Source organism: Zootoca vivipara, chromosome 2 (genome assembly GCF_963506605.1).
Source record: "Zootoca vivipara chromosome 2, rZooViv1.1, whole genome shotgun sequence".
Taxonomy (NCBI): domain Eukaryota; kingdom Metazoa; phylum Chordata; class Lepidosauria; order Squamata; family Lacertidae; genus Zootoca; species Zootoca vivipara.
The window spans coordinates 64,538,445-64,565,020 of NC_083277.1; the positions used below are offsets into that span (position 1 = coordinate 64,538,445).

The 26,576-nt window shown below is 42.6% G+C and overlaps 1 protein-coding gene across 7 annotated transcripts; it reads right to left on the minus strand.

Moving 5' to 3' along the window:
* Positions 1-610: 610 nt before the first annotated feature.
* Positions 611-26,416, minus strand: RUFY1 (RUN and FYVE domain containing 1). 7 transcript variants are annotated; one of them, XM_060271646.1, is made up of 19 exons: positions 26,028-26,148; positions 18,624-24,055; positions 17,471-17,644; positions 16,371-16,488; positions 13,936-14,037; positions 13,420-13,543; positions 12,837-12,898; positions 11,792-11,857; positions 11,081-11,150; positions 10,339-10,440; positions 9,770-9,886; positions 9,324-9,491; positions 7,659-7,756; positions 6,548-6,667; positions 4,889-5,018; positions 4,250-4,344; positions 2,776-2,824; positions 2,063-2,140; positions 611-1,129 (listed from the first exon to the last, which is right to left on the minus strand). In XM_060271646.1, exons 2-19 carry the CDS (start codon positions 18,685-18,687, stop codon positions 989-991), a joined length of 1,878 nt encoding a protein of 625 aa, XP_060127629.1. In that variant the 5' UTR covers positions 18,688-24,055; positions 26,028-26,148; the 3' UTR covers positions 611-988. The 7 variants fall into 7 exon arrangements, with proteins under 7 accessions (XP_060127629.1, XP_060127628.1, XP_060127627.1 ...); XM_060271645.1 differs by having other exon boundaries at positions 25,979-26,107; XM_060271644.1 differs by lacking the exon at positions 18,624-24,055 and having other exon boundaries at positions 17,471-17,641; positions 25,979-26,416.
* Positions 26,417-26,576: the final 160 nt, after the last annotated feature.

Genomic DNA, 26,576 nt, shown 5'->3' on the forward strand with positions numbered 1-26,576 from the left:
AACAGGGAACTACTTGGGGTGCCTCTCCATTCCCACATGTGCCTGTGTCACATGACTGCTGTTACCTATAAACTGGTGTAGACCAACTTAAGCCTCCTGGTTTCCATTCAGGTTTAAGGGCTACACAGGGTTGTCTCCAATGAAGTCATCCTGTTACAAGAGGAGCTTGTGCTAACGGGAGGGTCCCATCTCCCCATAACAGTCACAACCAGTTTGCTCTGGAGGTTGGGAAAATCCCCAGAAGAGATGTTTACAGGTGGAAGTCCTGCTAATGGAGATCATCACTGCATACACCACTGTTTCACATTTCTTTGAACTTTCACCACCTTGTAAGCAAGTTTTGCCATATGAATTTTTGCACATGGTTGAAGTCACTGTTAAATCTGAATTGCAAGAAACTTTCAAATATTGATGAACTTGTTTAATTGCATTTAAGTCTTTATTGCGTAATCACTACTTTGTAGGTGCTTTAGAAACACTATATACTCTTATTTACTTCTGAAGTAAAGGCACATTCTTTATACATTACTTAAAAAATTATTCCATAGGGACTAAGATTGACATTTTCCCTTTAACATATAAATCTAGAGGAATTTTTTAAGTGGAACTGTTACAATAGGTAGAGGGATTAAAGTGTTGAGAAAAGTAATGTATTTTAGAGGTCAAATGTACAAATGTTGAAGTACAAAGTTAAATACAAACAATAGCTTTTTACATCTTAAAAACAAAACCAGAAGTATGACCGCATCTCAAGATTTCAGCACATTGAGCACATTTAGGGTTATCTCTGGCACCTGATTCTATGCATTCAGTTATTTCTGTAAGCCCAATTTGTATAAATTAAACCTGTCCCATTCTATCATGGGAAACAGTACCATAAGAAAGCTTGCGTGAAACATACTGGTGGCATTTAGATTCCCAATAAAGCCAATGAAACATTTGGTTCATTCTCTGTCTTAAATGATTTTCCTGTAGACAAGCAAATGTCTTAGGAAGAAGATGAACATCTCTGAAGCAGTAAAGTGTGGCAAGTATCACAAACCCGTACAGGCTTTGGATAGGATGGAAGTGCAAGTTCATTGCTGGAACAAGTGTTGCAAAATATGTCACCGCAGTTTCGACAGTGGTGCTGCAAAGGTAGTGAAAATACAGTATTAGGACTATAAGCAAAAGCAATTCTTAAATATAGGCTCCAAATCAAAGGAAGCTGTCAGGAAGTCTCACTAAGATTAATGGAAATAAAGTCAGACTTCATTCCTGAAGTGTTACAAAAAATGAGTTTGGGCTCAAATTGGGCTGAAATCAAAGGAGAGTACAGTGGTGCCTCGCTAGACGAAATTAATTCGTTCCACTGGTCTTATAGCAGAAAATTCGTCTAGCGAATCCCATAGGAATGCATTGATTTTTTTTTGGATTTTTTTTGCCCATAGGAACGCATTAATTGAATTTCAATGCATTCCTATGGGAAACCGCGATTCGCTAGACAAATTTTTCGTAAAACGCATTCGTCTAGCGAGGCAACCTCCGCTCGAAAAATCCTTTCGTTAAGCGGAAATTTCGTTAAGCAGGGCATTCGTTAAGCGAGACACCACTGTACTGGTAAGTGGTCAAGTTGCTAATTTTACTACTGGATTGTTTTAAGGAGGAGCTGTTCCTTTTGTACAGGTCTGTACATTAAGATAATTCAGTCGAGGAAATAATACCTCAGGGTTTTTTTCTCACAGTGGCACTCCAATTTTGATATACTTTCCCCAGAAGCTCACTTAGTATCAGGTCTTTGATACAAAAACAATAGTATTCACCAAGTACTTGTTTGCTGATGCATGTCTCAACATGCATCTGGGGACATTACAAACCTAAATTCCACAGGGTGGGAAAAGCAATTATTAACGGATGTGCTTCAAGGCTCAGATTTACTTTTTCTGTACTTTCATCCCTGATGCTCCTTTTTGCTGTCTATAAAGGGAGGTCATGTTTTAGAAATTGCTCTCCCAGGCAAGTCTCCCAGATACATGGATTAATTCAGAATTTTACCAGGAGGCTTATTAGCCCTTTATATTACCTTTCTTCTTGAAATGGAAAATTCCTTCTCACATTGTTTACAGTGGGTTGCTTCGTCATCTTTTAGCCATGTATGACCCTAAAACAAAATGAATTATTTTAATATATAGCTTCTCATGTAAGGCACCAGTGAACTGTAGGCTTCAAAGAGGCTGAATGGTTGTCTAAGCTACATTGGCCTAGCCATAGCATCAATTATATCTAGCATTCCCCCCTCCCTGCCTTACAAAAGGGGGGAAAATAAGCTGGTACCCTATCCACACTTAACTGGGTGTAAGTGCCAATCGAACATAATGGGACTTGGTTTCTGAATAAGCATCCAAAGGACTATATGTTATGTAACTGGTAGTGTTCATTCAGACTACAGCAGGTATCCTCAAACTTTGGCCCTCCAGATGTTTTGGACTACAATTCCCATTTTCCCCGACCACTGGTCCTGTTAGCTAGGGATCATGGGAGCTGTAGCCCAAAACATCTGGAGGGCTGAAGTTTGGGGATGTCTGGACTAGAGCATGCCATGTTTAGAGAACAACAAAAAATGAAGGTATTTAAAAGCTGTTACCACAACAAGTTTGAAAATGCTACACTCCTGATAAATGAAGCAAATTATCCCATGCTAGCAGGGACAGAGATGCAAACAATGAATCAGCAGCAGCAGCCATCACCACAACCAGCTTGCTAATGAATGCCAGAATGCTGTTAAAGCTGCAATACCTTTAATGCTTTATTCACTTCTTTAATATCTTCCATCTTAAGCTTAGATCTAGAAAAAATAATAAAATTAATAGCAACATTTTACACTTGTATTGTGCTTTACAGTATTCAGAGGACACCACATACACTATTGTGATCCTTAAAATAACCCCAGCAAGGTCCATTATTATCATCATCACACTACAGATGGAGTGGGGCTAGTGAAGAGTGAAATAAAGGTAAAGGTAAAGGGACCCCTGACCATTAGGTCCAGTCGTGACCGACTCTGGGGTTGTGCGCTCATCTCGCATTATTGGCCGAGGGAGCCGGTGTACAGCTTCCAGGTCATGTGGCCAGCATGACAAAGCCGCTTCTGGCGAACCAGAGCAGCATACGGAAATGACGTTTACCTTCCCGCTGTAGCGGTCCCTATTTATCTACTTGTACTTTGACGTGCTTTCGAACTGCTAGGTTGGCAGGAGCTGGGACTGAGCAACGGGAGCTCACCCTGTCGCAGGGATTCGAACTGCCGACCTTCTGATCAGCAAGCCCTAGGCTCTGCGGTTTAACCCACAGCGCCACTTGGTGAGTTCATGGCAGAGGAGTGTTTCAAACCAGTGACTTCTAATTCGTAGCTCATCCTCTTACTGATAAGCTCTCAGACTGGTGAAATGTTTCTAGATTTAAGGGACCAAAAAGTTGCCTTGAACCACCCATATTTCCATCCCAGTAGCATGTTTCTGAATCACTTGCTCCCTATGCAGCATCTTACAAACTTTTAATAGCAACATCCTCTGTAGTCTTTCGCGCTGTGCAATAGCAAGGTTTTCTCCCCCTCTCGTAATATTAGGAACCTGGGGCCATCCAATGAAACAATAATGTAAGATTTAGGAAGACAAAATGAGGTGCTGCTTATTCATAGCTAAAATAATGGAATTTGCTCCCACAAAGGAGCAACTTGGATGACTAAAAGACAAATTCATGGCTAAAGCTATCAATAGCTGCTAACCATGATGGTTATGTTCTACCTCCAACCCTAGGGATCGTATGCCTCTGAATGCCAATTGCCTGGAACTGCAAGCAGGGTGAGAGCGTTCACACTCAGATCCTGCTTGTGGGCTTCCCATAGGCATCTGTTTGGCCACTGAGAATAGGAAGCTGGACCAGATGGGCCTTTGATCCAGCAGGTCTGTAAATTATGTTTGAAATTTGGAGTCACATGGTGTGCATCCTGTTTATAGATGCGCCTCTGCAGTTTGCTGCAGAAAACAGTGGTGTAGCTGTGACAAAATAACTGCCATATAGTGGCAGTGGGGTGAGGTAGCATGCTTTAGTTGAGATTCCTGCATTGCGGGGGGTTGGACTAGATGACCCTTGGCGTCCCTACCAACTCTACAATTCTATTATTCTTCTCTTACACAAGTTAACTCAATAATGCAACCTCTCTGGGAATGAGAGATGAACAGAATGGGGCCCAATATCAGAACATGCTTACTGGCTAAGGTGAAGCCCCATTTCTTGGAGGGCTTGCTCCTGTTCTTCACAGACCTTTTCCAATTGCTGCTTCTCTTCCTGCAGTTTTCGCAACTCCTATAAAACAAAACACAAAAAAGGCTATATAATTTTTATTAGGGAATTCCTCCTCCTCTGCTATTTGAACTTGACTAATAAGATCTCAATCTTATCACTTTTGGGTGAAGGAGAGAAAAACTGTACCTGCCATTTGTATAAATGTATTAACTTGCTATTAAGGCAATGAATGGTTGACTTCACCTTAACCATTAAGAACAACATTCCAATATGTCGAAAAAACCTGTGGGTGGAAAGGCTCCTAGTCTTAGCCATGGCATTGTTGCCAAAAGACAGGCTTTACTCAGCCTAAGGAGGATGCTCACTTGATCATTTGCTGATCAGAGAAAGAATAGTTCTTCCCTGGTGGTTAAGTGTTCTTGAACCAGTAGCTTGCAACAACCCCTGTACCCTTAAAGGAGAGAATCTGCCACGTTACATACTAGTAAGGCACCCAAGTTATTTCCCCATGTTTCCTAACATGCATTCTCCAAGTTGATGCCCTACAGAGGTTCTGGACTACAGCATTTGGTCTGGCTGTGATTTGGGTTTCCAGCTCACTTACCCTTTTTAACCCTTCCACTTGCTGCAGTTCTGTTTTTAGCAAAGCTGTAGTGTCCTTCTCTTGATGCAGCTGATGTTGCAGAGTCTGCCGCTGCTCTTTCTCAGATTTTAATTCTCTCTCAAGAGTTAAGCTTTTTAAAATTCAGAGACCAAACAAACACCAAGTTAGAAACAAAACTTGTTTAACAGCAGTGTTTACTTCGCTAGAAATTTTTGAAATAATTATGGGAGTGGGGTGAAGTAGCATGCTCATGATGCCACAAGGGAGGAGTTTTGAATTTCTGTGTAGATAGTGGGTATCACTTGGAAGACAGGCAAACTAATGCCAGTGTACTGGAAGAAGCAAAGATCACCAGGGTCAAAGCAATGATTCTTCAACATCAACTTTGTCGGACTGGTCATGTTTGGATGCCTGATTATCATCTTCAAAAGCAACTACTCTATTCTGAACTTAAAAATGGACAGTGTAATGGTGGTGATCAACAAAAGAAGTTTATAGACTCTTCTCAAGGCAAATCTTAAAAAATGTAGTATACTGGTAAACACCGACAATTGGGAAACACTGGTCTGCAAGCACTCCAATTGGAGAACAACCTTTGCCAAAGGTGTTATGGACTTTGAATACACTCAAACTCGGGACGAAAGGGAGAAATGAGCTAAGAGGAAGGCAGGTTTGGCAAATCCTAACAATGATCAACTCCTGCCCGGAAATCTATGCCCCCACTGTGGTAGGATGTGCGGATCCAGAACTGGCCTCCACGGTCACCTTCTGACACCGTTAAGACCGTGTTCATGGAAGACAAACTTACTCGATTACAAGTGATCGCCAAAGAAGATGTAGAAGAAAAGCTTGTGGAAAGGGGTAGACACTGACTATCCTGCTTTTGCCTCTCCCTAGCAGCCCCAGAGATGTCTATGAAGATAGGGGGCCCCTGAAAATGGGGCGGGCTGTGGCATGGGAGGGAGTGATCCCTGCAAATTTGAGCAGAGGGAATTTTCACAAGCAAAATTCCAACTCATGCAAGGCCTCTATGTCCACTTTTAAGGAATTGCTCCCTTACCCCTCCCCCCCTCCCCACCACATATAGCAGGGGGATCCAACCTGCAGAAGCTTATCTGGGGCTTCCAGGGGGATAAGCAGATGGGAAAGCCTGCTTCTGCCCACCCCTTTCCACTGGCTCTTCACTGGATCCAACTGGGTGGCTGGGATCCAGAGAACTACTTTAGGCATGTGAGTTTCTGGGTGATGTTTTCTTTTAACAGCACACCCTCACTTTGGAACGTCTCTGTTTCACGAGTCATTTGCCATGTTTCTTGAGCTGAGCGCTGCTAAGAAATCCAAATTCATAGGCTCCTTTGGGACATGCATGAAAATAGCTATGCAGTTCTTCACTTCTTTAGTCCCAGCCAATAAGAGTGACAGCAAGTTCAGCCAGGCCCTGCCTTTAGTAACTATAGGCACAATCAATCTGAAGGAAATACGAAATGACAGTTCAAAACGATCACAGCTCTCATATTAGAAAGTTTAGTGCAAACTAATTTGCTACGCTGATGCATCATTAGCTTTGTGGCTAGCTGATTTTGTGAGGCATTTAAGCTGTGAATTAAACACCCTGTTTCCAGGAAAACCAAGAACAAACAATACATAACACAAGGTTACCACTTGTTATCCAGCTGGATTAGCTGCTGCTTTAAGGTCACAATTTTGCCACCCAGTTCTTGTTTCAGTTTGACATTTTTTTCTTCTGCAACCTGCCTGGCCTTTTCTGCATGCTGCAATCTAAAAAAGAAGAAAAAAGATACATGCACACAAGCTTCATAGAACTATAGTAAGTTTTCCCTCTTGCCAAAGCTACCACCTTTGAACACACCCTTATCATGCATTAACATGTTATATTATGCACAAACATTTCATACCATGTCAGTAGCTACAGCAGCGTAGGTAGGTCAGCCTTCAGCACTCTGGCCCACAAGGGTCTGCCTAAGTTATCCTGTCTAGCAAGGAGACAGATGTTCACAAGTCCTAGCCTGAGCTTGGGGAAGTTGAGCAATAAACTTATGTCTTCAGCTCCTAAGGAGACCACCAGCAGCTTCAGTGAATGGTCCTAACAGCTATTTAAGCCCCATTTGCCCTGAGGGAGCGAAGGAGAAGAGGCAGCCAGGCAGCTCATGCCATCAGCTCCTGAAGTGACCATCAAGTGACCTAAGAGAATCCTGTTCTATGCTTTTAAACTGTTGTTTTAGTATGTTAAAAGCATAAATCACCTTAGGGTGAATTGGCAGAAATGTGGCATATACATTGAACAATTCTCTTAAAAGTACAACTTGCCTTTCCCTCTTGCAAATTCATCAGTTTTCCATTCTGCCCAAGGGCATCCCAAGCCTCCACTGCATATAATAATAATAATTTTTTATTTATACCCCACCCATCTGGCTGGGTTTCGCCAGCCACTCTCTTCCTTTCCCTCCCCTGATTTTTCCCACCATACTGAACTTTCTCACATGTCTGCCTTATCCTTCTTCAGCATCTAGCACAGGGGTGAGGAACCTCAGGTCCAGGGGCTGAATTAAGCCCTCCTGGGCTTTCTACATGGCCCTTGGGAGTCTGGCCATGCCACTCCTGATCACAATTACAGGGAATAGGTCAGTGGTCCATGTCTTCCCTAGAAACATGTTGTGCCTATGAAAAGAAACTAATGTGGACTTTGGAAAACATTAAAAATTTGGGAACTAGGCAGGTCACAGCTAATCAGGCCTATGGAAGGGATTACCTGCCCTCCATCTGCTTGACAGAAGACATCATTTGGTCCGTTTTGCCTTCAAAGGATGATATTGCTTCACTTTTCTGCTGCAATGAACCTTCTGCATTCTGGAAGGAAAGAATCAAACTGCTCACTGCAAAATTGTTCTGCGATTACAAAACCCAAACCACCCCAGGGCCATATATGATTAGCTTAGTAATGAAACAGGTCAGAAAGATACTTCATCATGTCTCCCTCTTCATACTGAGTTTTTCCCCTGCTTCAAAAGGCAGAGAATAAAGTTGCCTCACTACTGTAATGCTAGAACAAGCAACCTGGAAGCAAGAATCAATTGGCTTAACCTGGGGACCTGAGAATAGATTAATTAGCTTCGTCCTTGGAAAAGCCCTGCGTTATAGCACAGGGGTGGCCTGTGTGCAGCCCTCCATGTATGTTTGGACTTTAACTCCCATCATTCCTGACTGCTGGCCATGCTGATATGGTGGAGTTATGGTCCCCAACACAGGAGGTCACCACATTGGCTACCCTTGATGTAGGATCACTATTGTGGTCAGGTTTATAAATGGGGAACTGAAAATGAGAGTGGCCTGCCCAAGCCCACACATTCTTCCTTCACCTTATACATTGGCTTCAGTGGAGAGATCCTGGTTTATTTAAACCAGAGTTCCCCAGTGCATCCAAATGAACCAAAGCGAGCGTGGCAGGAAGAGTGCATACAGACCTGATGTTCATTCCTAGAGTCATAAACCATGGCCCTCTGTCTCAGCTGCATATACCTTCTGGTTCAGTTATATAGCAGTTTCGTACATTAATTTTTATTGTGGGGATTTGTCACCCTGTTAAGTACAATGTCAGGATTCTGAGTAGACACAACTAACCTTGCATGAATATACATTTTGGGTGGAATTTAACATTGCACTCTTGGTAGTTGGAACAATCCCCCCTTTTCTCCCCCTGCGCTCTGTTTAGAGTGGGGATACTCATGGCACACCTTGACTCAATTAGGGTGCGTGTTTGGAGGGATCCCCATTGCCCAAGCAGAAGTCCTTTTGCAGGGCTTCCACTGGCAGGGCTGGTAAAATGAATCCTGCCCTTTTCCATGTACTCAATGATGTATAGTGAGCACAACATTCATTCACATTCTTAGTGTCTGGAAGAAAAATAAAACTTAAGAGTAAGGGCCTCTTCACATGATGCAGTTGAAAGGCAGAAGATTGCTTAGTTAAACATTCTTTAGCCATGGCAGCCTTTCCATAGGAGCCAAAGGAACTTCCCGGGAAAACATGGCCCTTGATCTCCCTCTAATCAGCTTAGTTTTTCAGTCACTTGTTTTGGGCAGGAGGTCTGAAGATTGCAAGGCCTGTGTCCATCTCTGCTTATTGTTTGGATGATAGATAGTATTAAGGGTCAGTGAGAGAATCCCATTAATCTTTTTTTCCTTCTCTGAGATGCCTTAAAAGTATGTGAGAGACTCACATGGTTTGTATATAGCCATAGGATGGGGGCTCTGCACAATGTGATTTCCTTGCACTAATTTGGCTTTAGCCTTTGGGAGGCTGTGGCATATTAAACTTCATTTCCAATGTCTAATTATCAGAATGCACTGTACACATTTAAAGTGTTATGCTCATACCTAGTGAATAGGTTGCTTCTCCATTTACTTAACAAATTTACCTGAGATTTATTAAACATCTGCAAATTGATAGCTTTAACTTCCTCCAGCTGCTGGCGAAGGGCCACCAAAGTGTCCTGTTTTTCATGAGTATCTTTCTCCAGGAGCTTCATAGCAATTTCCATTTCTGTTTTCATTCCAATCTGCAGCTCCAGCTCTTTTTCCAGCTCCTTTAAAAATAAAATTCAAATCTGCATAAATAACAAATATTTTCTGTTGAGCTATGTAAAACCTGACCCATGTGAACTTGTGTTTTTATAGATTGTGTTACAATGGCTGGAATCAAAAGAACCTGAAGGTTGCTTCTGAAAGCATGCTGACACTATTCTGCACCGCCCGCCCCCCCAGTAGTCCCCACCCCCAGCATCCAGGCAAGCTTGCTACAATGGTGCATACAGAAATCGAACAAACAATGATTCACTCCAGTTAATGAATTATGGTGTTTCACCGTTCGGATTCTTTTCTCCTCTTTCAGTTGCTTCCAGACATCACTGTACATTTCATCCAGGCCTTGCCTTGACTGCTTGTATGTTTCCAGTTCAACTTTGGTGTCCTGTTTTGTTACCTATAAAAAAAGGGTTATTTGAGAAATCAACCTGTTGGTAGATTAGAGTAGGTAAGTTTCTCACAAGAGAAATTATGCTTATTTAGAAGTGATTTTATATCTACAGATGTTATTAACCACAGGAAAATATGTGTCTCATATTATTGTTGTTTTATTAATTTATGAATTGTCCTGAATATATAAAACAATCTACCTGGAAAAGCCTGTTGCAACAAAAATGTTTTCAATTGTTTCTAAAAGCTACAAATACAGAGTGCCTGTTGTATTTCAACGAAGATGTTCCCCGAAACAGAGGCAGCCACACTGAAAGTCCTTCTGCAGGCTCCTGGTATTTTAGGGACTTAAAGGAGACTCTCCTGCACAAAGTGACCTACAGAGGTATGCTAATGTTTAAATGAAAAACAAGCTCCTAGGTGGACCTTCACACATATCAGCTACATACTGTATCTGACCTCGACATGCTTTTCGCTTCGTTCACGGATTAGTTCATTTTCTTGCTTCAGCTCCTGCTGCTCTTCCTGAAGTGCCCTGATCCGATCAGTTGCTGCTGCCAGCTGACAAACAGAGGAGGGTGTGAGAAGAGAGAAGACAAACCACCATGCATCAGCTGGATGAATATTTAAAAATATCCCATTCAACTGCAGCCTGAAATTAAGACCAGGCAAGCTCATATTTCATAATTCAGTCACTAAGGTGACACATAACTGTTTTTTTAAAATTCCAAGACAGAAACTGGCAAGTTTTTTTCTGTTGATGAACATTCCTTTCAGAAAGGACGCATGAGAGGGAAAACTTCTCAGACTTAAAATGGTTAAGTCCTTCTTCGTCCAGACACTGTGCAAGCGCTGTAGCTCAATGGCAGAGCACTTGCCTCTCTAGGTAGAGATGAGAAAAGCTCTCCTCTGAAACGCTGAAGACTTGCTACTAGTCAGCGTCAGCAACACTAAGCTAGATGGAGCAATGGTCTAACTTGGTATAGAAGCAGCTTCCTATGTTCCATGTACCTTTAAATTGCATACGAGAGGAAATGAACTCTCTGGCTCTCCTCACCATGACCTTTCCAGTTTCCCAATTCATATTAGTTTTGCTCTGCTTGTTTGATAAGATTCACAGTTTCAAGAAGGTAGTCACTTCAAAATTTTCAAAAAGGAGCAGGCACCAGTAGTGACTGAAATAAACTTGAGCACCACAAACCTCTTCCTGGAGCTTTGAATTGGTCTTCTCTAGGCACTCTATCTTGGTCTGCAGATCTCCAACAGTGCAACTGTGACAAAAAGATTACCAAGACCTGCTTAACATTAGCCACTCAAAAAATGTCAACTGTTGAAGGGAAGTCTAAGTAACCAAGAATTATTCTGGTTTTTTTGCCCCCCCCCCCAAAAAAACACTTAGTGCTCGCAGTTTAAGAAAATTAATGAAAAATATGATAGTATGCAAAATAATATAATTGGATTGTAAATATGGGGGTTTAAAGTGAGGGAGTTACAAGGCTAGCAGAACAAGGTGATAGAAGAGCAAGATTGTACAGTTGTACCTTGATTTGCAACCGTCTTGGATTACAACCACTTTGGATTACAACCACGTCAAACCCGGAAGTCCGTGTCCCTTTTTTTGGATTACAACCCATTTTTTTTATTACAACACTTTTTTGGGGGCCCCATTGGCGAAAGCACGCCTTGGGTTACAACCTGTTTTGGTTTACAACCGGACCTCTGGAACGGATTATGGTTGTTAACCAAGGTACCACTGTACGAAGGGGCAGGTCCCTCTGAAGGAATAAGCATGAAAAGCTTTTTACAATAGTATAGCACTCCTTAAACTGCTGCCGTAGCTAAAGCTGTGATCTTAAACATGGGGGAGGGGAAAGGTACAGGGGGAAATCAAGTTTTCACCAAGGAAGCCTACCTTAGATGGCGGTTAAGTTCTTCTACATAATGTTTCTGATCAAGCACAGCAGTAATGCCTCCATCTCTGATATTGAAATAAAGATGGTATTTTAAAGCATGGCTCATTCTCTCAAGTGCAAAATTTATATTAGAGACATTCCACAATGGCAGCCATATAGGTTCTCTTGCAGCAAAAACAACAGGAGCTTTGTGGAATCTTAAAGACTAATAAATGCATTATGGAAAATGTCTTTTTGTGGACTATAGTCAGTTTGCCACAAGACCTGTCATGTTATATTAGAGGAAAGCTATCATACAAGAAGCTACATGTGCATTATATATGCAAGTGCTCTTCCTTTATTAAGACACCAGTTTGGTGTCAACAAGATGTGCAGCTAGATTTAAAAAAAAATGATAGGGGACAATTGACTCCAAGGGATTAAAATCAGCCCCACAAGGTCAAATTGCAGCTGCACCCAAAATAGAGATGCTAAGAAAAACCATTACCAATATGAAAAGGTAGTTAGCACATCAATGTGTAAAGACACAAAGAAACTGGGTTTTTAAAAATGAATTCTCCACACAGTTAAGAGCAGGTAAAAAGCACGGTTTTAAAAGCTCAGTCAGAAAAGCACCCAGGACTGCAATGGATGCAGTTTTAATGCATTGTTATGAATTATACATGTTATACAAATATAAAATGTACAGGTTTTCTATGCAGCTCATCCAGGTTCCCCAGTTAGCAGAGCATAGCTCCTTCAGTCCCCATTAGTTCAACAAGACAGGTGTGTAGGACCTGTGTGTAGAAATAGGGGATGGGTAGAGGATGCCTGCCCTTAAAATCAAATTTGTGTGGAACTGGAGGGAAGGCTGCTGAAGCCAGAATTAGCATGTTTGATCCTCTATATATTTCCTCTGCCCTATTTTTTTTGTCAATAGCCTTTCTATATTCCATTTCTCCCACTCCTCTCGAGAACTAAAGAAATCCCTAAATATGGGCTCATCTACATTAAATAAAAATTCTATTAAACAATGATTAGGAACATAAATTCAACCTTACATACTCTTTGCTATTGTCACTGTTTTGTGTATCTTTAAGGTACAGGGAAAAATCAATCACTGCAACCTGAAAAGACAAAAAAGATTTATTTACAATTGAATTAAGTGCCTCAACAGGATTAGCTATGCTTTACTTATTTTCATACCTCTCCTTCACATTCTAATAAATGAGTTTTAAGGGAATAAAGCACAGGAGGCCAACTTTTTTCAACCTGGGGGGATGCATTCATCCTTGACCAACCCTCCATGGGGTGCACCAGCCAGTGCTGGGTGTGGTCACCCCACAAAATAGAAAGTACAGCAAGTGCTTTTGGAAATGATACTCATAGGGACTCAGTTCACACGGAAAGACATAGCACAGTAGGAGGCTCTCTCCCATATGGCAGTGAGTAGGGACAAGTGGTAGAAATCAGATGTCCAACCTTGAATGAGCAGAATTGCTTCTGCTTGCTTAATGCCACCATATGACCCCCTGGCTTCAAGACAGATTTAGACTACTTGGATAACATAGGCCTGAACTAACAAAACACAAGTTATTCCTGGTCTACGGGGTTGTTTGTGAATATTAAATATCACTCCTAAGTTTACCTGGGTGTCCAAATCTTCTCCTTTTAAGCAGAGATTTGCATCAATGACATTCAGTCCCACAAGCAGACCTATGATCACAGCTCCTTCCTCTTCCATCATTAAGGCATCAGGCTCATAAAATTCACTAGGAAAGAAAACAGATAATTTAATAACTATTGTGGGGGGTACTGTATTATCCACCCAATTAAGAACAATTGAGCTCAGTCCTTCCTATCAACTTTATGGTCAGAATACAAGCACTAGGCTGAATTCAGATTAAAAAAATAATAGTAACAGAAGGGAGATAATGCAAGCTGGCTTTCTCCCTCACCCCCATACCCTGCACCCTACCCCGTGCAACAGCAGCCTCTGAAAATCTTCTCTCAAGGGCTGGGAGACACTGGGGTGGGCTGAGGACTACCAGCCCCCTTTCCATAGGCTTTTCTCTGGATCAAACTCATTTACTTTAGATACTTCCCTGTGTGGCAAGATGTGTTATTCCAGAATAATAATAATATTAATAAATTCAAAAGATACCTCAATAGATTCTTGTGGTCCAGGAGTACTTTCAGGTAGTCTGCCAGTTTCTTTTGCATCACAGCAAGATAAAGCCAAGCTCTGCCTCTTCCAATTGGGGTCCTACAATTCCATAAGGACACCAGGTGTCAAACATGCCATGGGCGTACCCAGGAAGGGGCAGGGGGGGCAGCTGTCCCCCAGAAGCAAAAAAATAAAAATAAATGCTGCACCTCGCTCCAACTTTCCCCACCAAGCCTCTTCACAGACGCCAGCAATGAGGGAGGGAGAGGGTCTCTAACCACCCCCACCCGCCCTTCATCTCCGCTCCGGAAAGCGTGAAGAAAGGAGGACCCCGCTCCGCTCCCACGGCACACCTTCTTTGCCAAGTGCCACTCGCGGCCACGGCCGGGAAGGAAACGGCACACAAAGGGAAGGCAAGCCGGAGCCCCCCCCTCCAGCCAGCGCCATCTATGCGCATGTTGCGCCCGCCCCGCCCCGACAAGAGAGATCCAAGGAGGAGCCGTGAGTAAGGTGGCAGAGGCTCCCCTAAGACTGCCCCCCCGAAAGATCGCAGAGCACTTCAGGCGGCGGCGGGAGTGCTAATCCCCATTCCCGTCCTCCTCCTCCCTTCCAGACACCTTTACCATGGCTTGCCCCCCCCCCCTAGTTTTGATCCTGGGTACGCCCCTGAAACATGCTATCCACTTGGTATATAAAAATGCATCTGATGTTTCTGTAGTTTACCATGAGTACCTATTTCCTGCAGCAGATAACTGTTTATTATATGGGCCAGATAAAAAACATTTAGGCCTACACATTTATTCATTGCCTTTCCTTTAACTGATTAATTAGTGAATTACCAATTAATATAAGTACTGTAATACCCAGGGCGTTTTTTTCCTGGGGGTTTGCATACCCCTAAACATTTTGTGAATCTAAGTTTGGCCTCATTGAGGGGCAGTATTTCAATATGAATAGGAAAATGAGAGTACCCCTAAACATTTTTTTAGAAAAAAAGCACTGGAAATACCTTATTACAGAAGATTTGGAAAGAACATTTAAGTAAAGGGAATATATCATGAAATTCTACTCTTATTGATCCAGAGCAGATTCCAACGCATAGTTAGCAGAGAAAAATCTTAAACACTTTGCAGGATTCCAAAAGAAGAAGAAGAAGAAGAAGAAGAAGACTAGAGGCAATTAATATTTCATCCAGTAGAGCTTTACTGCTACTGAAGGCAAATGAGCATAATGGTCACAAATCCAATACATTCAGGATTGGCACTGTCCATAAGAAATCCAGTTGCAGCAGACTTAACTTAAACTTACAATAACCTATAAGAAGTCTAAACCTTAACACTAAGCATACTATGTACAGAACACTACACCAGTAGGAAAAGAGATAGAAAGAGAAAAAGTGAAACTCAGGCTCCTTCTAGCCTTTTTTTTATGGTCAGCATGACCTTGACAGAAGAGATAAAAGAACCAGTTTAAGCCAGCTGTACTCATGAACCTTCCTTTCCTTTCTGTTTCCTTTCACACAGAGAAGCTTCCAGAACCCTCTTGAATTAATTAGAATAGGTAAAATCACTATGGACTGCAAGAAGATCAAACCTCTCCATTCTGAAGGAAATCAGCCCTGAGCGCTCACTGGAAGGACAGATTGTGAAGCTGAGGCTCCAATACTTTGGCCACCTCATGAGAAGAGAAGACTCCCTGGAAAAGACCCTGATGTTGGGAAAGATTGAGGGCACTAGGAGAAGGGGACGACAGAGGACGAGATGGTTGGACAGTGTTCTCGAAGCTACGAACATGAGTTTGACCAAACTGCGGGAGGCAGTGCAAGACAGGAGTGCCTGGTGTCCTATGGTCCATGGGGTCACGAAGAGTCAGACACGACTAAACGACTAAACAACAAAATCACTACTTATCAGATCAATACTTTCTATACTTAGAAATACAAACTGACAAATATGGACTAACAGTTGATTACTGGGAAAGTCATATGGGCAAGTCTAGATAGTTAATATAAAAGCAGGTCCTACTGAGATCAATATGTCTTTTCCCCAGTACCTACTTTAATGTTTCTCTCTGGCATCTAACACCTGTTGAAAACCCATTGCTCTGAATTGGCACAACAATTCTTATAAAGAAAGAAACCTGTAAAATTTTTGACAGTCTTAAATGTAAAACGTTATTGGTGAAAGCATTAAATGACAGGAAAATGTAGCTAAATTGTCACTGTGTACAACAATAGCATTAGCATTGAAAAGCCCCATCAATGAAGGATAATTTCAGTGAAACTTTCCCCATCTTTTAACTTGAAATTAGCCCATCATCTTGTTAACAAATCAACCCATAAAATATTATGAAGGTACATGAATACTATTAGCAACCTCATTCCTTATAACAATTTGTTCCCTTAACCTCAACCTGAATCTTTAAAAACTCACTTTAACTCTGGCAGATTTCTGACACTTGTTGCTAAATCTGATGCTTCTGGACAAAGTTTCTCCACCATCTCTAGAGGTCCAAAAAACGATTTGTTCTGCCCAATGAAACTCTTCTTAGCTAGATAAAAGGGAGGCAATGGAAAGGAAATAACGTTGTTTTATTTCAGTTTAATGTGTGTAAAGTAAAAAGGTTCACAACAGTTAAATGAACATAAAGCAAATGTCAAACAGAGAAAGCACACTTAACAAGGGAAGGAGTAGGCATCACTAAACATAGTGGAACTTAATTCTAAGTAAACATGGATATGCTTGCATAATTATGGTATTTTCACACCTCACATTCAGGCTACAATTCTGCATACACATACCTGGAAGTAAAACCAACTGAACACAGTATGACAATACTTTCAAGTAATAGATGATTGTGCTATGAAGTTTTTTTTTAGGAAAACGACCCCCCAACTTTGCATTCTGCAATTTTATTGTAAAACCTCTGTGGCTAGATTGAACATTTAGTTTAAAATGGCAGTCTATCTCTGTCAAGCATTCGCTACATTCACACTTGCAGACAAGTAGCAAGAGGAAGGGTTCAGAGTCATCTTAAGTGCCACACACAACAATGCTCTCAGTGCTATTAAACTTGTTCCATTTCTCATCCTACAGAGTTCTAGAACAAGGTCTGTAAGTGGTCCAGCAGATGGGCATTACCTTCCTTTAATGTCACTTCTGTTTCCTTAGTAAGAATCAAATTGATGAATTAATCAGGCTATGAATTCCACTTCAAACACATAATTCCTTTTTGCTTTATCTATTACTCCTTCTAAGCATTTTCTCATGACACAAACCACACATTTTTAAATGACTTCTAGAAATATCTGGTGGTTAGCCTGCTTATGTGCCCTGTTAAAGCAAAGATCCACATCAATTAAAATACTCTTACAATGCAATCTTATATATGTCTATTTAGAATTCAGTGGGGGATACTCCCAGATAAACTGGTTAAAGCTGCAAGACTATAATCAAAGGCACATACATAAAAAGATAAGAAAAATATACTATTTGAAACCACAAGGCAAAACCAATACTGGAAGGAAGCTCACCTTTAAGTCCATGCTTGAGACAGTGTTCCATCACAACAAAGAACTGTTGCAGGGGAGGGAAGTCTGAATCAAGGGTCCGGCCCAAACTCAGAGCTGACTGGATTAACACTTTAACACTCAATTTCATCATGTTCATGAGATTTGAACGTTCTTCCATCATGTGGAATTTGGCTGCTGAACAAATGTAGATACACATACATATCAGAAAAGAAACTGAAGTAAGATTGGTAGACTTATTCTCAAAACATCAAACCCCACAAAACACCATCTTGCTTCATAGTTTAGCACAACAGAAATATTCCAGAGGTGGTGGTGGAGGAGAAAAGAGGTAATAGAAAAACCAAAACAATCCAAGATTTGTTCCGTTCATATATCAGGAGCTATATATACACCTCTCTTGTTAAGACAGTGAATGTTCATGAAACAGATGCACTCTAAAAAGGGTTGAAATGATGCAGTTAGGTGTGTGTGTGTGAGAGAGAGAGAGAGAGGGAGAGAGGGAGAGAGAGAGAGAGAGAGAGAGAGAGAGAGAGAGAGAGAGAGAGAGAGAGAGAGAGAGAGAGAGAGAGAGAGATTTAACAAACCAGAGCAATAACAAACCTTTAACGTCTAAAATACCCACAAGCATTAAAACACACTGGTTATTCCCATTCCAATCTGTGTTAAAAAGAAAGCAGCCAAAACATTTTGGTGCAATGTTTTAATTCTATTTTGTGTCTTGTATGAGAATGACAGCCCTAGTTATGCCCAAATACACACAGAAGAGCTCATAAGGATGGTGACACAGAGAGAAACACACATCTGCCAGTCAGACTAAAAGGGAAGCCCCCACGGATTCTGCCTTGGTACGACCCGCATTCTGCAGTGAAAAGGAAAGCATCTTAACTTCACAGGGAGAAGGATCAGAGCAGCGAGATCAACGCTGGAAGGAGGGGAGCAGAGCAATAGCCGCTTCCGAGCATGTTGTGCCTTCTGCTCTCCTCTGTAGTCTCTTTCTGGCTCACACAAATACACCTGCATTTTGGCAACTCAGTGTTAATAAGCTTCCCGCAATGTGGGTTCCCCAGGGAGGCTCCCACCCAGCACCATACGGCCCCTTAGCAGAGGCCCCGATAACCCCCCTCCCCCGCTTAATTCCCCATTGGTATCTCACCTTCACCTGGCGTTACCAGAGCAACACTTCCCTCCCCCTCAAAATCCAAAGAGAGACCCTTCATTGGTTAAAGGCACCCAAGCCGCTGATCGCCTTCCTGCAAGCCAATCGGGACACCCGGTGCACAAGCCGGTGTCTCGGATTGGCCACAGCCAGCGACCTGCCTTCCCATCTTCCGACCGTCCAGGAAATGGTTTTAAGGCCCAGCCGCTACCGCAGCCCTCATTGGGCAAACGGGGAAAAGAGGCTTTGGGCAGAAGCGAAGCGACACTGTAAACAAGGGAGGGGTGGCGCCATTTTAGTTGTCTGGTCGCTGTTACTTTCTTAAAGGCCTCTTCCTCTCGTCGCGGGAATTCAAACGCGAGGATAATAGTACTGTAGTGTGTTTTTCCACTTGCGTGTATTTTCCCCCTGTAGCAAATGCTGATCCCCCACTCACCTCAGCGTCATGCAAAAAGCTTAGGTGGCTGACAAATATAACCTCCTTTTTCAAGACGCTGCTAGACAATTTCATGTGTTTCAACTAGGGAAAAGGCTTGAGATTGAAATAAAATTTGAACTGTTGTCAGCAAGGTAACACTAGAATTCAAATAAAAGTCAAGACCTCAAGAATAATTAACAGTACAATTTCAGCCACATAAGTGGTTTTTTAAAAAAATTTAAACGAACCACTTCGTTTCTGTTAGGCACTTAGCAAAGCTATTTCAGTGTCAGCTCCTGGGACTATAAGGGATATATAATGATGTTTCGTAATTATATTGCAGTCTTGTACAGTATTAGCTATGTGTTCCTAATGACACATTGGTATATGGTCAAATTTCTGGTGAATGAAGTGAACACAAGTTATGTGAAGCTGAAAGAATTCCTACTGAATTTACTACGTGTATCTGATGAAGTTTGCATGCACATGAAAGCTCATACCAAAATTAAAACTTAGTTGGTCTTTAAGGTGCTACTGAAGGATTTTTTTTTTGTTTCGACTCAGACCAACACGGCTACCTACCTGTAACTTACGACGTTAGGGTTATGGTACTAAGGTGCTTAGGTAGCCTACTTTGCCTGCAGTGTGGCTAGGCAGAAGCAAAGCATTCTGAACTTAATGTGGTTTTTGCAAGCTATTGGAGTTGTAAAAATGGATCATTCACTATTTTTAGGCTTAAAATTAAAAATGTCAAGAGTTCTGGTTTGCAAAACTCCAGCAGGGAAGCCAATGAATTGATAGCCACCAACGGATTGATACTAAAAAATAAAATAAATTCCTTCCAGCAGCACCTTAGAGACCAACTAAGTTTGTCATTGGTATGAGCTTTCGTGTGCATGCACACTTCTTCAGATACTAAAAATCTATGCACGTTTACCCAGAAGCAGGTTCCACTGAGTTCAATGGGTGCTTTCTTTCAGATGGGAGCATAAAACTGCAAACTTGAATCAGAAGTAAAGCCCCTTGCAATGGCTGGGGTGTTTTGTTATATTTGAGAGACAATTCCTTAAATGAAGACTATTTTAGAGCATTTGAGATAATTTCAGTTGCATTTAATTTAGAACTGAGAGTCATAGCCAGCTTTAAGCATAAAGGCAATTTATGTATACAAACTGAAACATTTAACAGTAGTAGTTCATATAGAACTATATATAATTGATAACTATTAAAAGTGTAAGATACTTCTAAAATTGATAAAAGTATACATATATTGCTTTCTCAAACATGAATAGTCTGATCTTAAGTGTGTATTCATACACAACTCCCTATTGAGTTCACTGTAGCTTCCTTCAAAATAAGTGTGGGTAGGTTTGCAGACTTGTTTATTTATTAGAGTATTTACAAACCACCAACTCATTAAAAATATTGTGGTGGTGTATAATAAAATCATTAAAACATCAAAAAAAATCTAAAACCATAAAATACAGAACAAAGGACCAACAACCTTAGCCAGAAACAACTTGAGTTGCTTTCATTGGAGCTTCTTTCTAAGTAAGCATGCCCAGCAGCCTCAAACTCACAATAAAACATTTCACAGATACAATAATCTGCCAGCAGTTATCCTTCAGCAGTTTACAGTGGCAGAATAGATCAATGGTAAAAAGTGTGAATGTACAAGCAACGATGAGAGGTTTTTATCTTTTATTTTCTTGATGGTAATTCTGAAACTCTCAGTTAACTGTAATTGTGCAGAAATCAGTGAGGGAATATTTCATTTGCATTGTCACTTTTTATTGCCATAAATTCCAACTGTGTTAGTTTAAGGTAAAGGTAAAGGTACCCGTTAGGTCCAGTTGCAGATGACTCGGGTTGTGCACCCATCTCGCTCTATAGGCCGAGGGAGCCGGCATTTGTCCACAGACAGCTTCCGGGTCATGTGGCCAGCATGACCAAGCCGCTTCTGGCGGACTAGAGTGGTGCATGGAAACGCCGTTTACCTTCCCGCCAGAGTGGTACCTATTTATCTACATGCACTTTGACGAGCTTTCAAACTGCTAGGTGGGCAGGAGCTGGGACTGAACAACAGGAGCTCACCACGTCGCAGGGATTCGAACCGCCGACCTTCCGATTGGCAAGCCCTACAGTGGTCCTCAACCCCCGGGCCACGGACCGGTACCGGTCCGTGGATCAATTGGTACCGGGCCGCCCAAGGAACATTAAATACAATTAAATTAAGATTATTAAATCAAAACAATCTAAATAAAATATAAACAATCAATGTCCACCCCTCAGCGGGCCGCGAAACAATCAACGTCCCCCCCTCAGCGGGCCGCAGTAAAATTATCAAACGTTGACTGGTCTGCGGCGATAAAAAGGTTGGGGAGCACTTTAGACCACAGCGCCACCTGCGTCCGGGTGTATTTGTAGGTATTTATATTTAGTTGGAGTGAATTTTTCCATGCCCTTATTGCCTTCTATTTCTCCAACATATTTTACACCAAAATACGGTGTAAAATACGATAAAAAATACGGTGTCTTAAAAAAACCTGAAGGTTGTAACTAATGTTAGTCATACTCAGTGTAGAACCATTAAAAATGACAGCCATGACTAACTTCGGTCCCTTCATTTCAGTGGGTTTACTCCAAGTTGAACTTCAATCGATACAACCCTAACAAGATTATTTTCATTCTTTCAGTACCACAATATTCTGTTTTTGCCATAACACAGATTAACACAACTGTTCATACAAATCCTGCATCCCAGTGTTGGAAAATTGTTCTAAGTTCCAGGACTAAATGTTTAATCAGATTTCCAGTCCTTTGCAGGAATAGAAGAATGATAAAACAGCCCAATGAGACTTATTCTCAAGTGGTGGACATACTGTGCACAGTTGTTTGGGAGTAAACCCCAAATAACGCAGTGGGGCTTGCCATTGAGTAAACATGCACACAAAAGAGCATTAGTAATTTGCAACACATTTGGGTCTCCTAATTTTCCTACATAACTAGCTTGATAGTACAGTGGTACCTCGGTTTGCAAACGCAATCCGTTCCGCGGAGGCGTTCGCTCACCGAAGGCACGCTTCTGTGTGTGTGTGAAGCGCCAACAGAGCTGTCCTGCGCACACACACTCTGCGCAGATCGCTTCTGCGCATGCGCGAGCTACGCAGATCATGTCTGCGCATCCGACGGTGCGGAACCCGGATGTAAACATTTCCGGGTTCGCAGCATTCACAAACAGAGGTTTTCGTAAATGGAGGTAGGCATAAACCGAGGTTCCACTGTAACAGCTCTCTCTCACAGAACTGATATCTTGTTCCCTTCCAATTAATTTAAGAGTTACATTTCTACACTAGGATATCCCTTTTTCTTTACTCTTAGAGTGATTTTCTTCCTACTGGAATTTGATAATACTCCAAATATTATATATAAGTCTGCTAAAGGTAAAAAAAAGGTAAAGGACCCCTGGAGTAAGCTACACTTGACATCCACCAGCCTTTATTTAGAAATTTATGGACTTTTAATAATGGATGAAAACATTCTGGTTGCCTAGATTTAGTAGTTACAACTTTATGCTCGTATTTCTACACAATTATGTTTTTATATATTCCTCTAAGTCATTGTCACCTGATATAGGCAATCGATGCAAGGAATATTTCATTTCATTTTTCAACTGAACTAAACTCTCCAGGAGAAAACAACCTAACTTAAAAACACAGAATTATAGAACTGTAGAGTTGGAAGGTACCCCAAGGGTTATTTAGTTCAACCACCTGCAATGCAAAAATTAAAATACTAAAACAGATTATAATTTCCTCAGTTTTCCAAACATCTATACATCAGTGTAATAGATAGACAAAAGAAATGTTGATGCACTTCAGAATAAATAAAATGCAGTCTACTATTACTGTTTTATCTTTTGCAAACCTCTTTTTGATTTTCTACAATCAAATGGTGTATCAATTTTATCAAACAAACAAACAAACAGTTTGCTAGCGTTTAGTCCTTGAATCTATAATCTATTTTCAGTTCCACACCTCTAGAACGTGTGAAGATGAACTCTGAGCATGCTGTTGTTTGCATCCGTCTGTTTTGAGAGGCAATGGAAGCATGCACCATCAAACTGTTGGGAGGGTTACAGCATTTGCTGTGCCTGTAGAAACCAGTATGGGAGGGACATGTTTTATTGCAGCAGGGAGAGATGAAGGTGCCTGGTTTTGCTGCTATAGGTGTGCCATGGCATTTCTTTTCTCTGCACTCCTCACAGCAGCCACTTCTCCCCTGGTTGCTGCTGTGGATACATGTGGATACTATGGTAGTCTGCAAGAGATTCCCACATGGCAGGGTTAATGTTGCCAGCCTTCACATCACACTTGCAGACATCTTTGTAACACAGAGTTGGTCTGCCAGCAGGCCTAGTGCCTGAAGCCAGCTTCCTGTAAAACACATCCTTGGGGATCCTGACATCTTTCATTCTGTGTACATGACCAAGCCAGCATAGACCTCATTGAGAAACTGTGAAAAAACTTGCAATGTGTGCATAGAAAAGCACATTTTTGTTTGAGACTGTCCTGCTATGGGATGCCCCAAATCATCCTGACACAGTGCATGTGGAAGGCATTGAAGTGTTGCTCCAGGCAGGTGTTAAGTTGCCCATCACTCATTTCCATAAAGCAGCATGCTCAACATTCAAGCCTGGTCACTAGCATCACATTTTCCCATATCCTTTTGGGGAGACAAGCCATTGCTGTAGCTGCTGTACCAATATACTTGTCTAGCTCTGCATCAATGGACAGCTTGCTGGTTATGGTGGAGTCCAGGTAGACAAAATCATCTACCACCTCAAGCGTGCGGTCACCAATGCTGATGTGTGGAGTGCTGGCAATGTCTTGACCCAAGATGTCGGTCTTCGTAAGGCTGATGGTAAGGCCTAACTCCTTGCAGGCTTGGACAAAATGGTTGATGAGTCTCTGTAGAGTTGCCTTGCAGTGCACTGTCAAGGCTGCTTCATCTGCAAACAAAATTTAGTGGATGAGAACCCGCCACAGTTTTTTTTTTTGGCATGGAGATGTGACAGATTGAACAGACACCCCATCACTCCTTGAATGGAAGTACACACCATCTTCAGTCAAACAGAAGGCATAGGAGACCAACAGGGAGAAGAATATGTCAAAGAGAGTTGGAGTGAGAGCACAGCCCTGTTTCACACCAGTATTAATAGAGAAGGCATCCGAGGTTGAACTGTCATACTGAATGGTGCCACACATGTTCTCATGGAAGGACATGATAATCCTGTAGAGCTTAGATGGGCACCCTATCTTGTTGACCCATGTGAAGAGTCCTTTCTGGCTGATGAGGTCAAAGGCCTTCATCAAGTCTATGAAGGCAATGTACATGGGGCATTCCTACTCTCTGCATTTTTCTGGTGCAGTAAGAAAATCATGTTGACTGTTGACCTCTGAGCTCTAACGCCTCATTGTGACTCAAGATAGACCCTATCAGCAAGTGACTGTAATCTGTTGAGAACTACATGGCTGAATGCTTCCCCCAAAGTACTCAACACTGTACTGTTACAGTCATTGCGGTCACGTTTGTTCTTGTAGAAGGTCACACATGTCTTGTGGCACAGATCCCGTTCCCCAACACTGCAAGAGAAGGCCGTGGAGTTGAGGCATGCTTTCAGCACTTCTGTTGGAATTCCATTCTGTCCTAGGGCTTCCCCATATACCTGAGACAGGCAGAGCCTGGACGCTGTCAACTGCTGTGTCGAAGACCATGTTTTCCTATGAGTACAGTTCTTGATAGTTTTTAGTGGTGCAGTTTTTTCTGCTGTTGGTTCAAAGCCTTTCTTCATGCCTTCGTATATTTTGCAAGTACATACTGCAAGTACATACGGCCACTGTCAGCAGCAAACTGAATGCTCCGACACAGCTTTAGCCAGTAGTCATTGGCACATCACCTGTCAATCCTCTGGGCATTGTTCCTTGCGCTTCTCAGTGCAGCAAGCATCTTCTTGCAGGGGGCACACTTTTAGTTCACAACAGCCTTGCGTTTTGCAGTGGTAACAGGCTCCATGTTCTTAACGCTGGCCTCAAACCAGTCAGGGATCTGCTGCTCTCTGCTGTGCAGAGTGGCTTTTCTGTATCTGTGACACCAAGTACAAAGCCTCAGTCTGGAATTCGGGGGAAGTGTTCCTAGGTCAATCAAACGTAAGTATATACGAAGAGACCTGCTGGATAAAAACAAAGCCTATCTGCCTCCTATACTGGAGGCAATAAATAGCCATCATGACTAGCAGCTGTTGATAATGCTTTAAAAAGGGGGTGGGGGTAGGTAGCAGAATCATCGATGGAAGGTAACACTATCTAAGTCTGTGACCATCACCAGCTCTTTTGGTAGCAAATCCCAGAATAGAAGGTGCCTGAAGAGGTACTTCCTTTTGCCTGCCCTGAATCTTTGTAGAATGTGGCCCAGGGTTCTAACATGATGATGTTAGACGGGGTGGGGGATGGGGTGGGGTGTCGACGACGACGGACTTTTCTCACTCTGCTTCTGGCATGGAGAACCGCAGCTCCCATCAGCACAAGCGGCCAGGGATGATGGGAGTTGTAGTTTAGCAACATCTGGAAAGTGGCAGGTTTCCTCACACCACGTGCGTTTTATACGCTTTCTATCATGCCCCCCCAAAATAAAAGGGGGGACATAAAGGTATCCATCGTATGCAGGCACCCTTGACTTAAGCCTAGCCACCAAATATTTATGTTTATATTGGGTCACACTGTAAGAAAGTATTCCCTCCGCCGGGCGACCAACGCTTCCGCCCCCCACCGGCAGTTTAGGAAATAAAACCACTTGCTGCTTCTTCGCACTCCTACCGCCACCCCCTAATAAAATAAAATAAATTCAATATCACAAGCAAAAAGCATGGCCCTACTTGGGTTGGCTGGGCTGTCATTGCTGAGCGGTTTGGACACGAGTCCTACCAAGGCTGCGGACTTCAGGGCGCTCCCATAGCCGGCTGCTAAGTTTTCCGAGGCTTTCTTGGCCAGCGAGAGGATGGGAGCCGGCCACCGCGAGTCCTCGGCCGGCCTCTCTTTGCCGCCGCCCCTCAGCTCAGGCGCGCTGCTGGGGGTCCGTGCGGCGGCGGCGGCTTCGCATCCCTCGCTCTCTCCCGCGGCGGGAGCAGCAGGTACTACTTCGCAACTCTGCCCTCCTTCAGCCATCTTTGCTGGGTCATATGACGCGAGTCAGGAGCCCTTGGGCCTCGGCAACTTCTTCCTGTCCCTCTCGGGTCCCTCTCGCTGGCTTCCTCGCCCACAGCCCTGGTGGGGCTGCTCTGCCCTGTCGCCGAGGGAGGAACTTGGGCGGGCTTACTTCTGAGGAAGCGCCCCTTTCGCGCGCGCAAAGCGAAGCCGACTTTTACCTCAGGAACTTCGCTCCCTTGGGCTCGTTTGACATGGGATTCCCGCGCTGTCAGGCCGCAACCCAGCACTCACCTGGCACTGAGAAAAACTTGCTTTTCCGAGTCGACT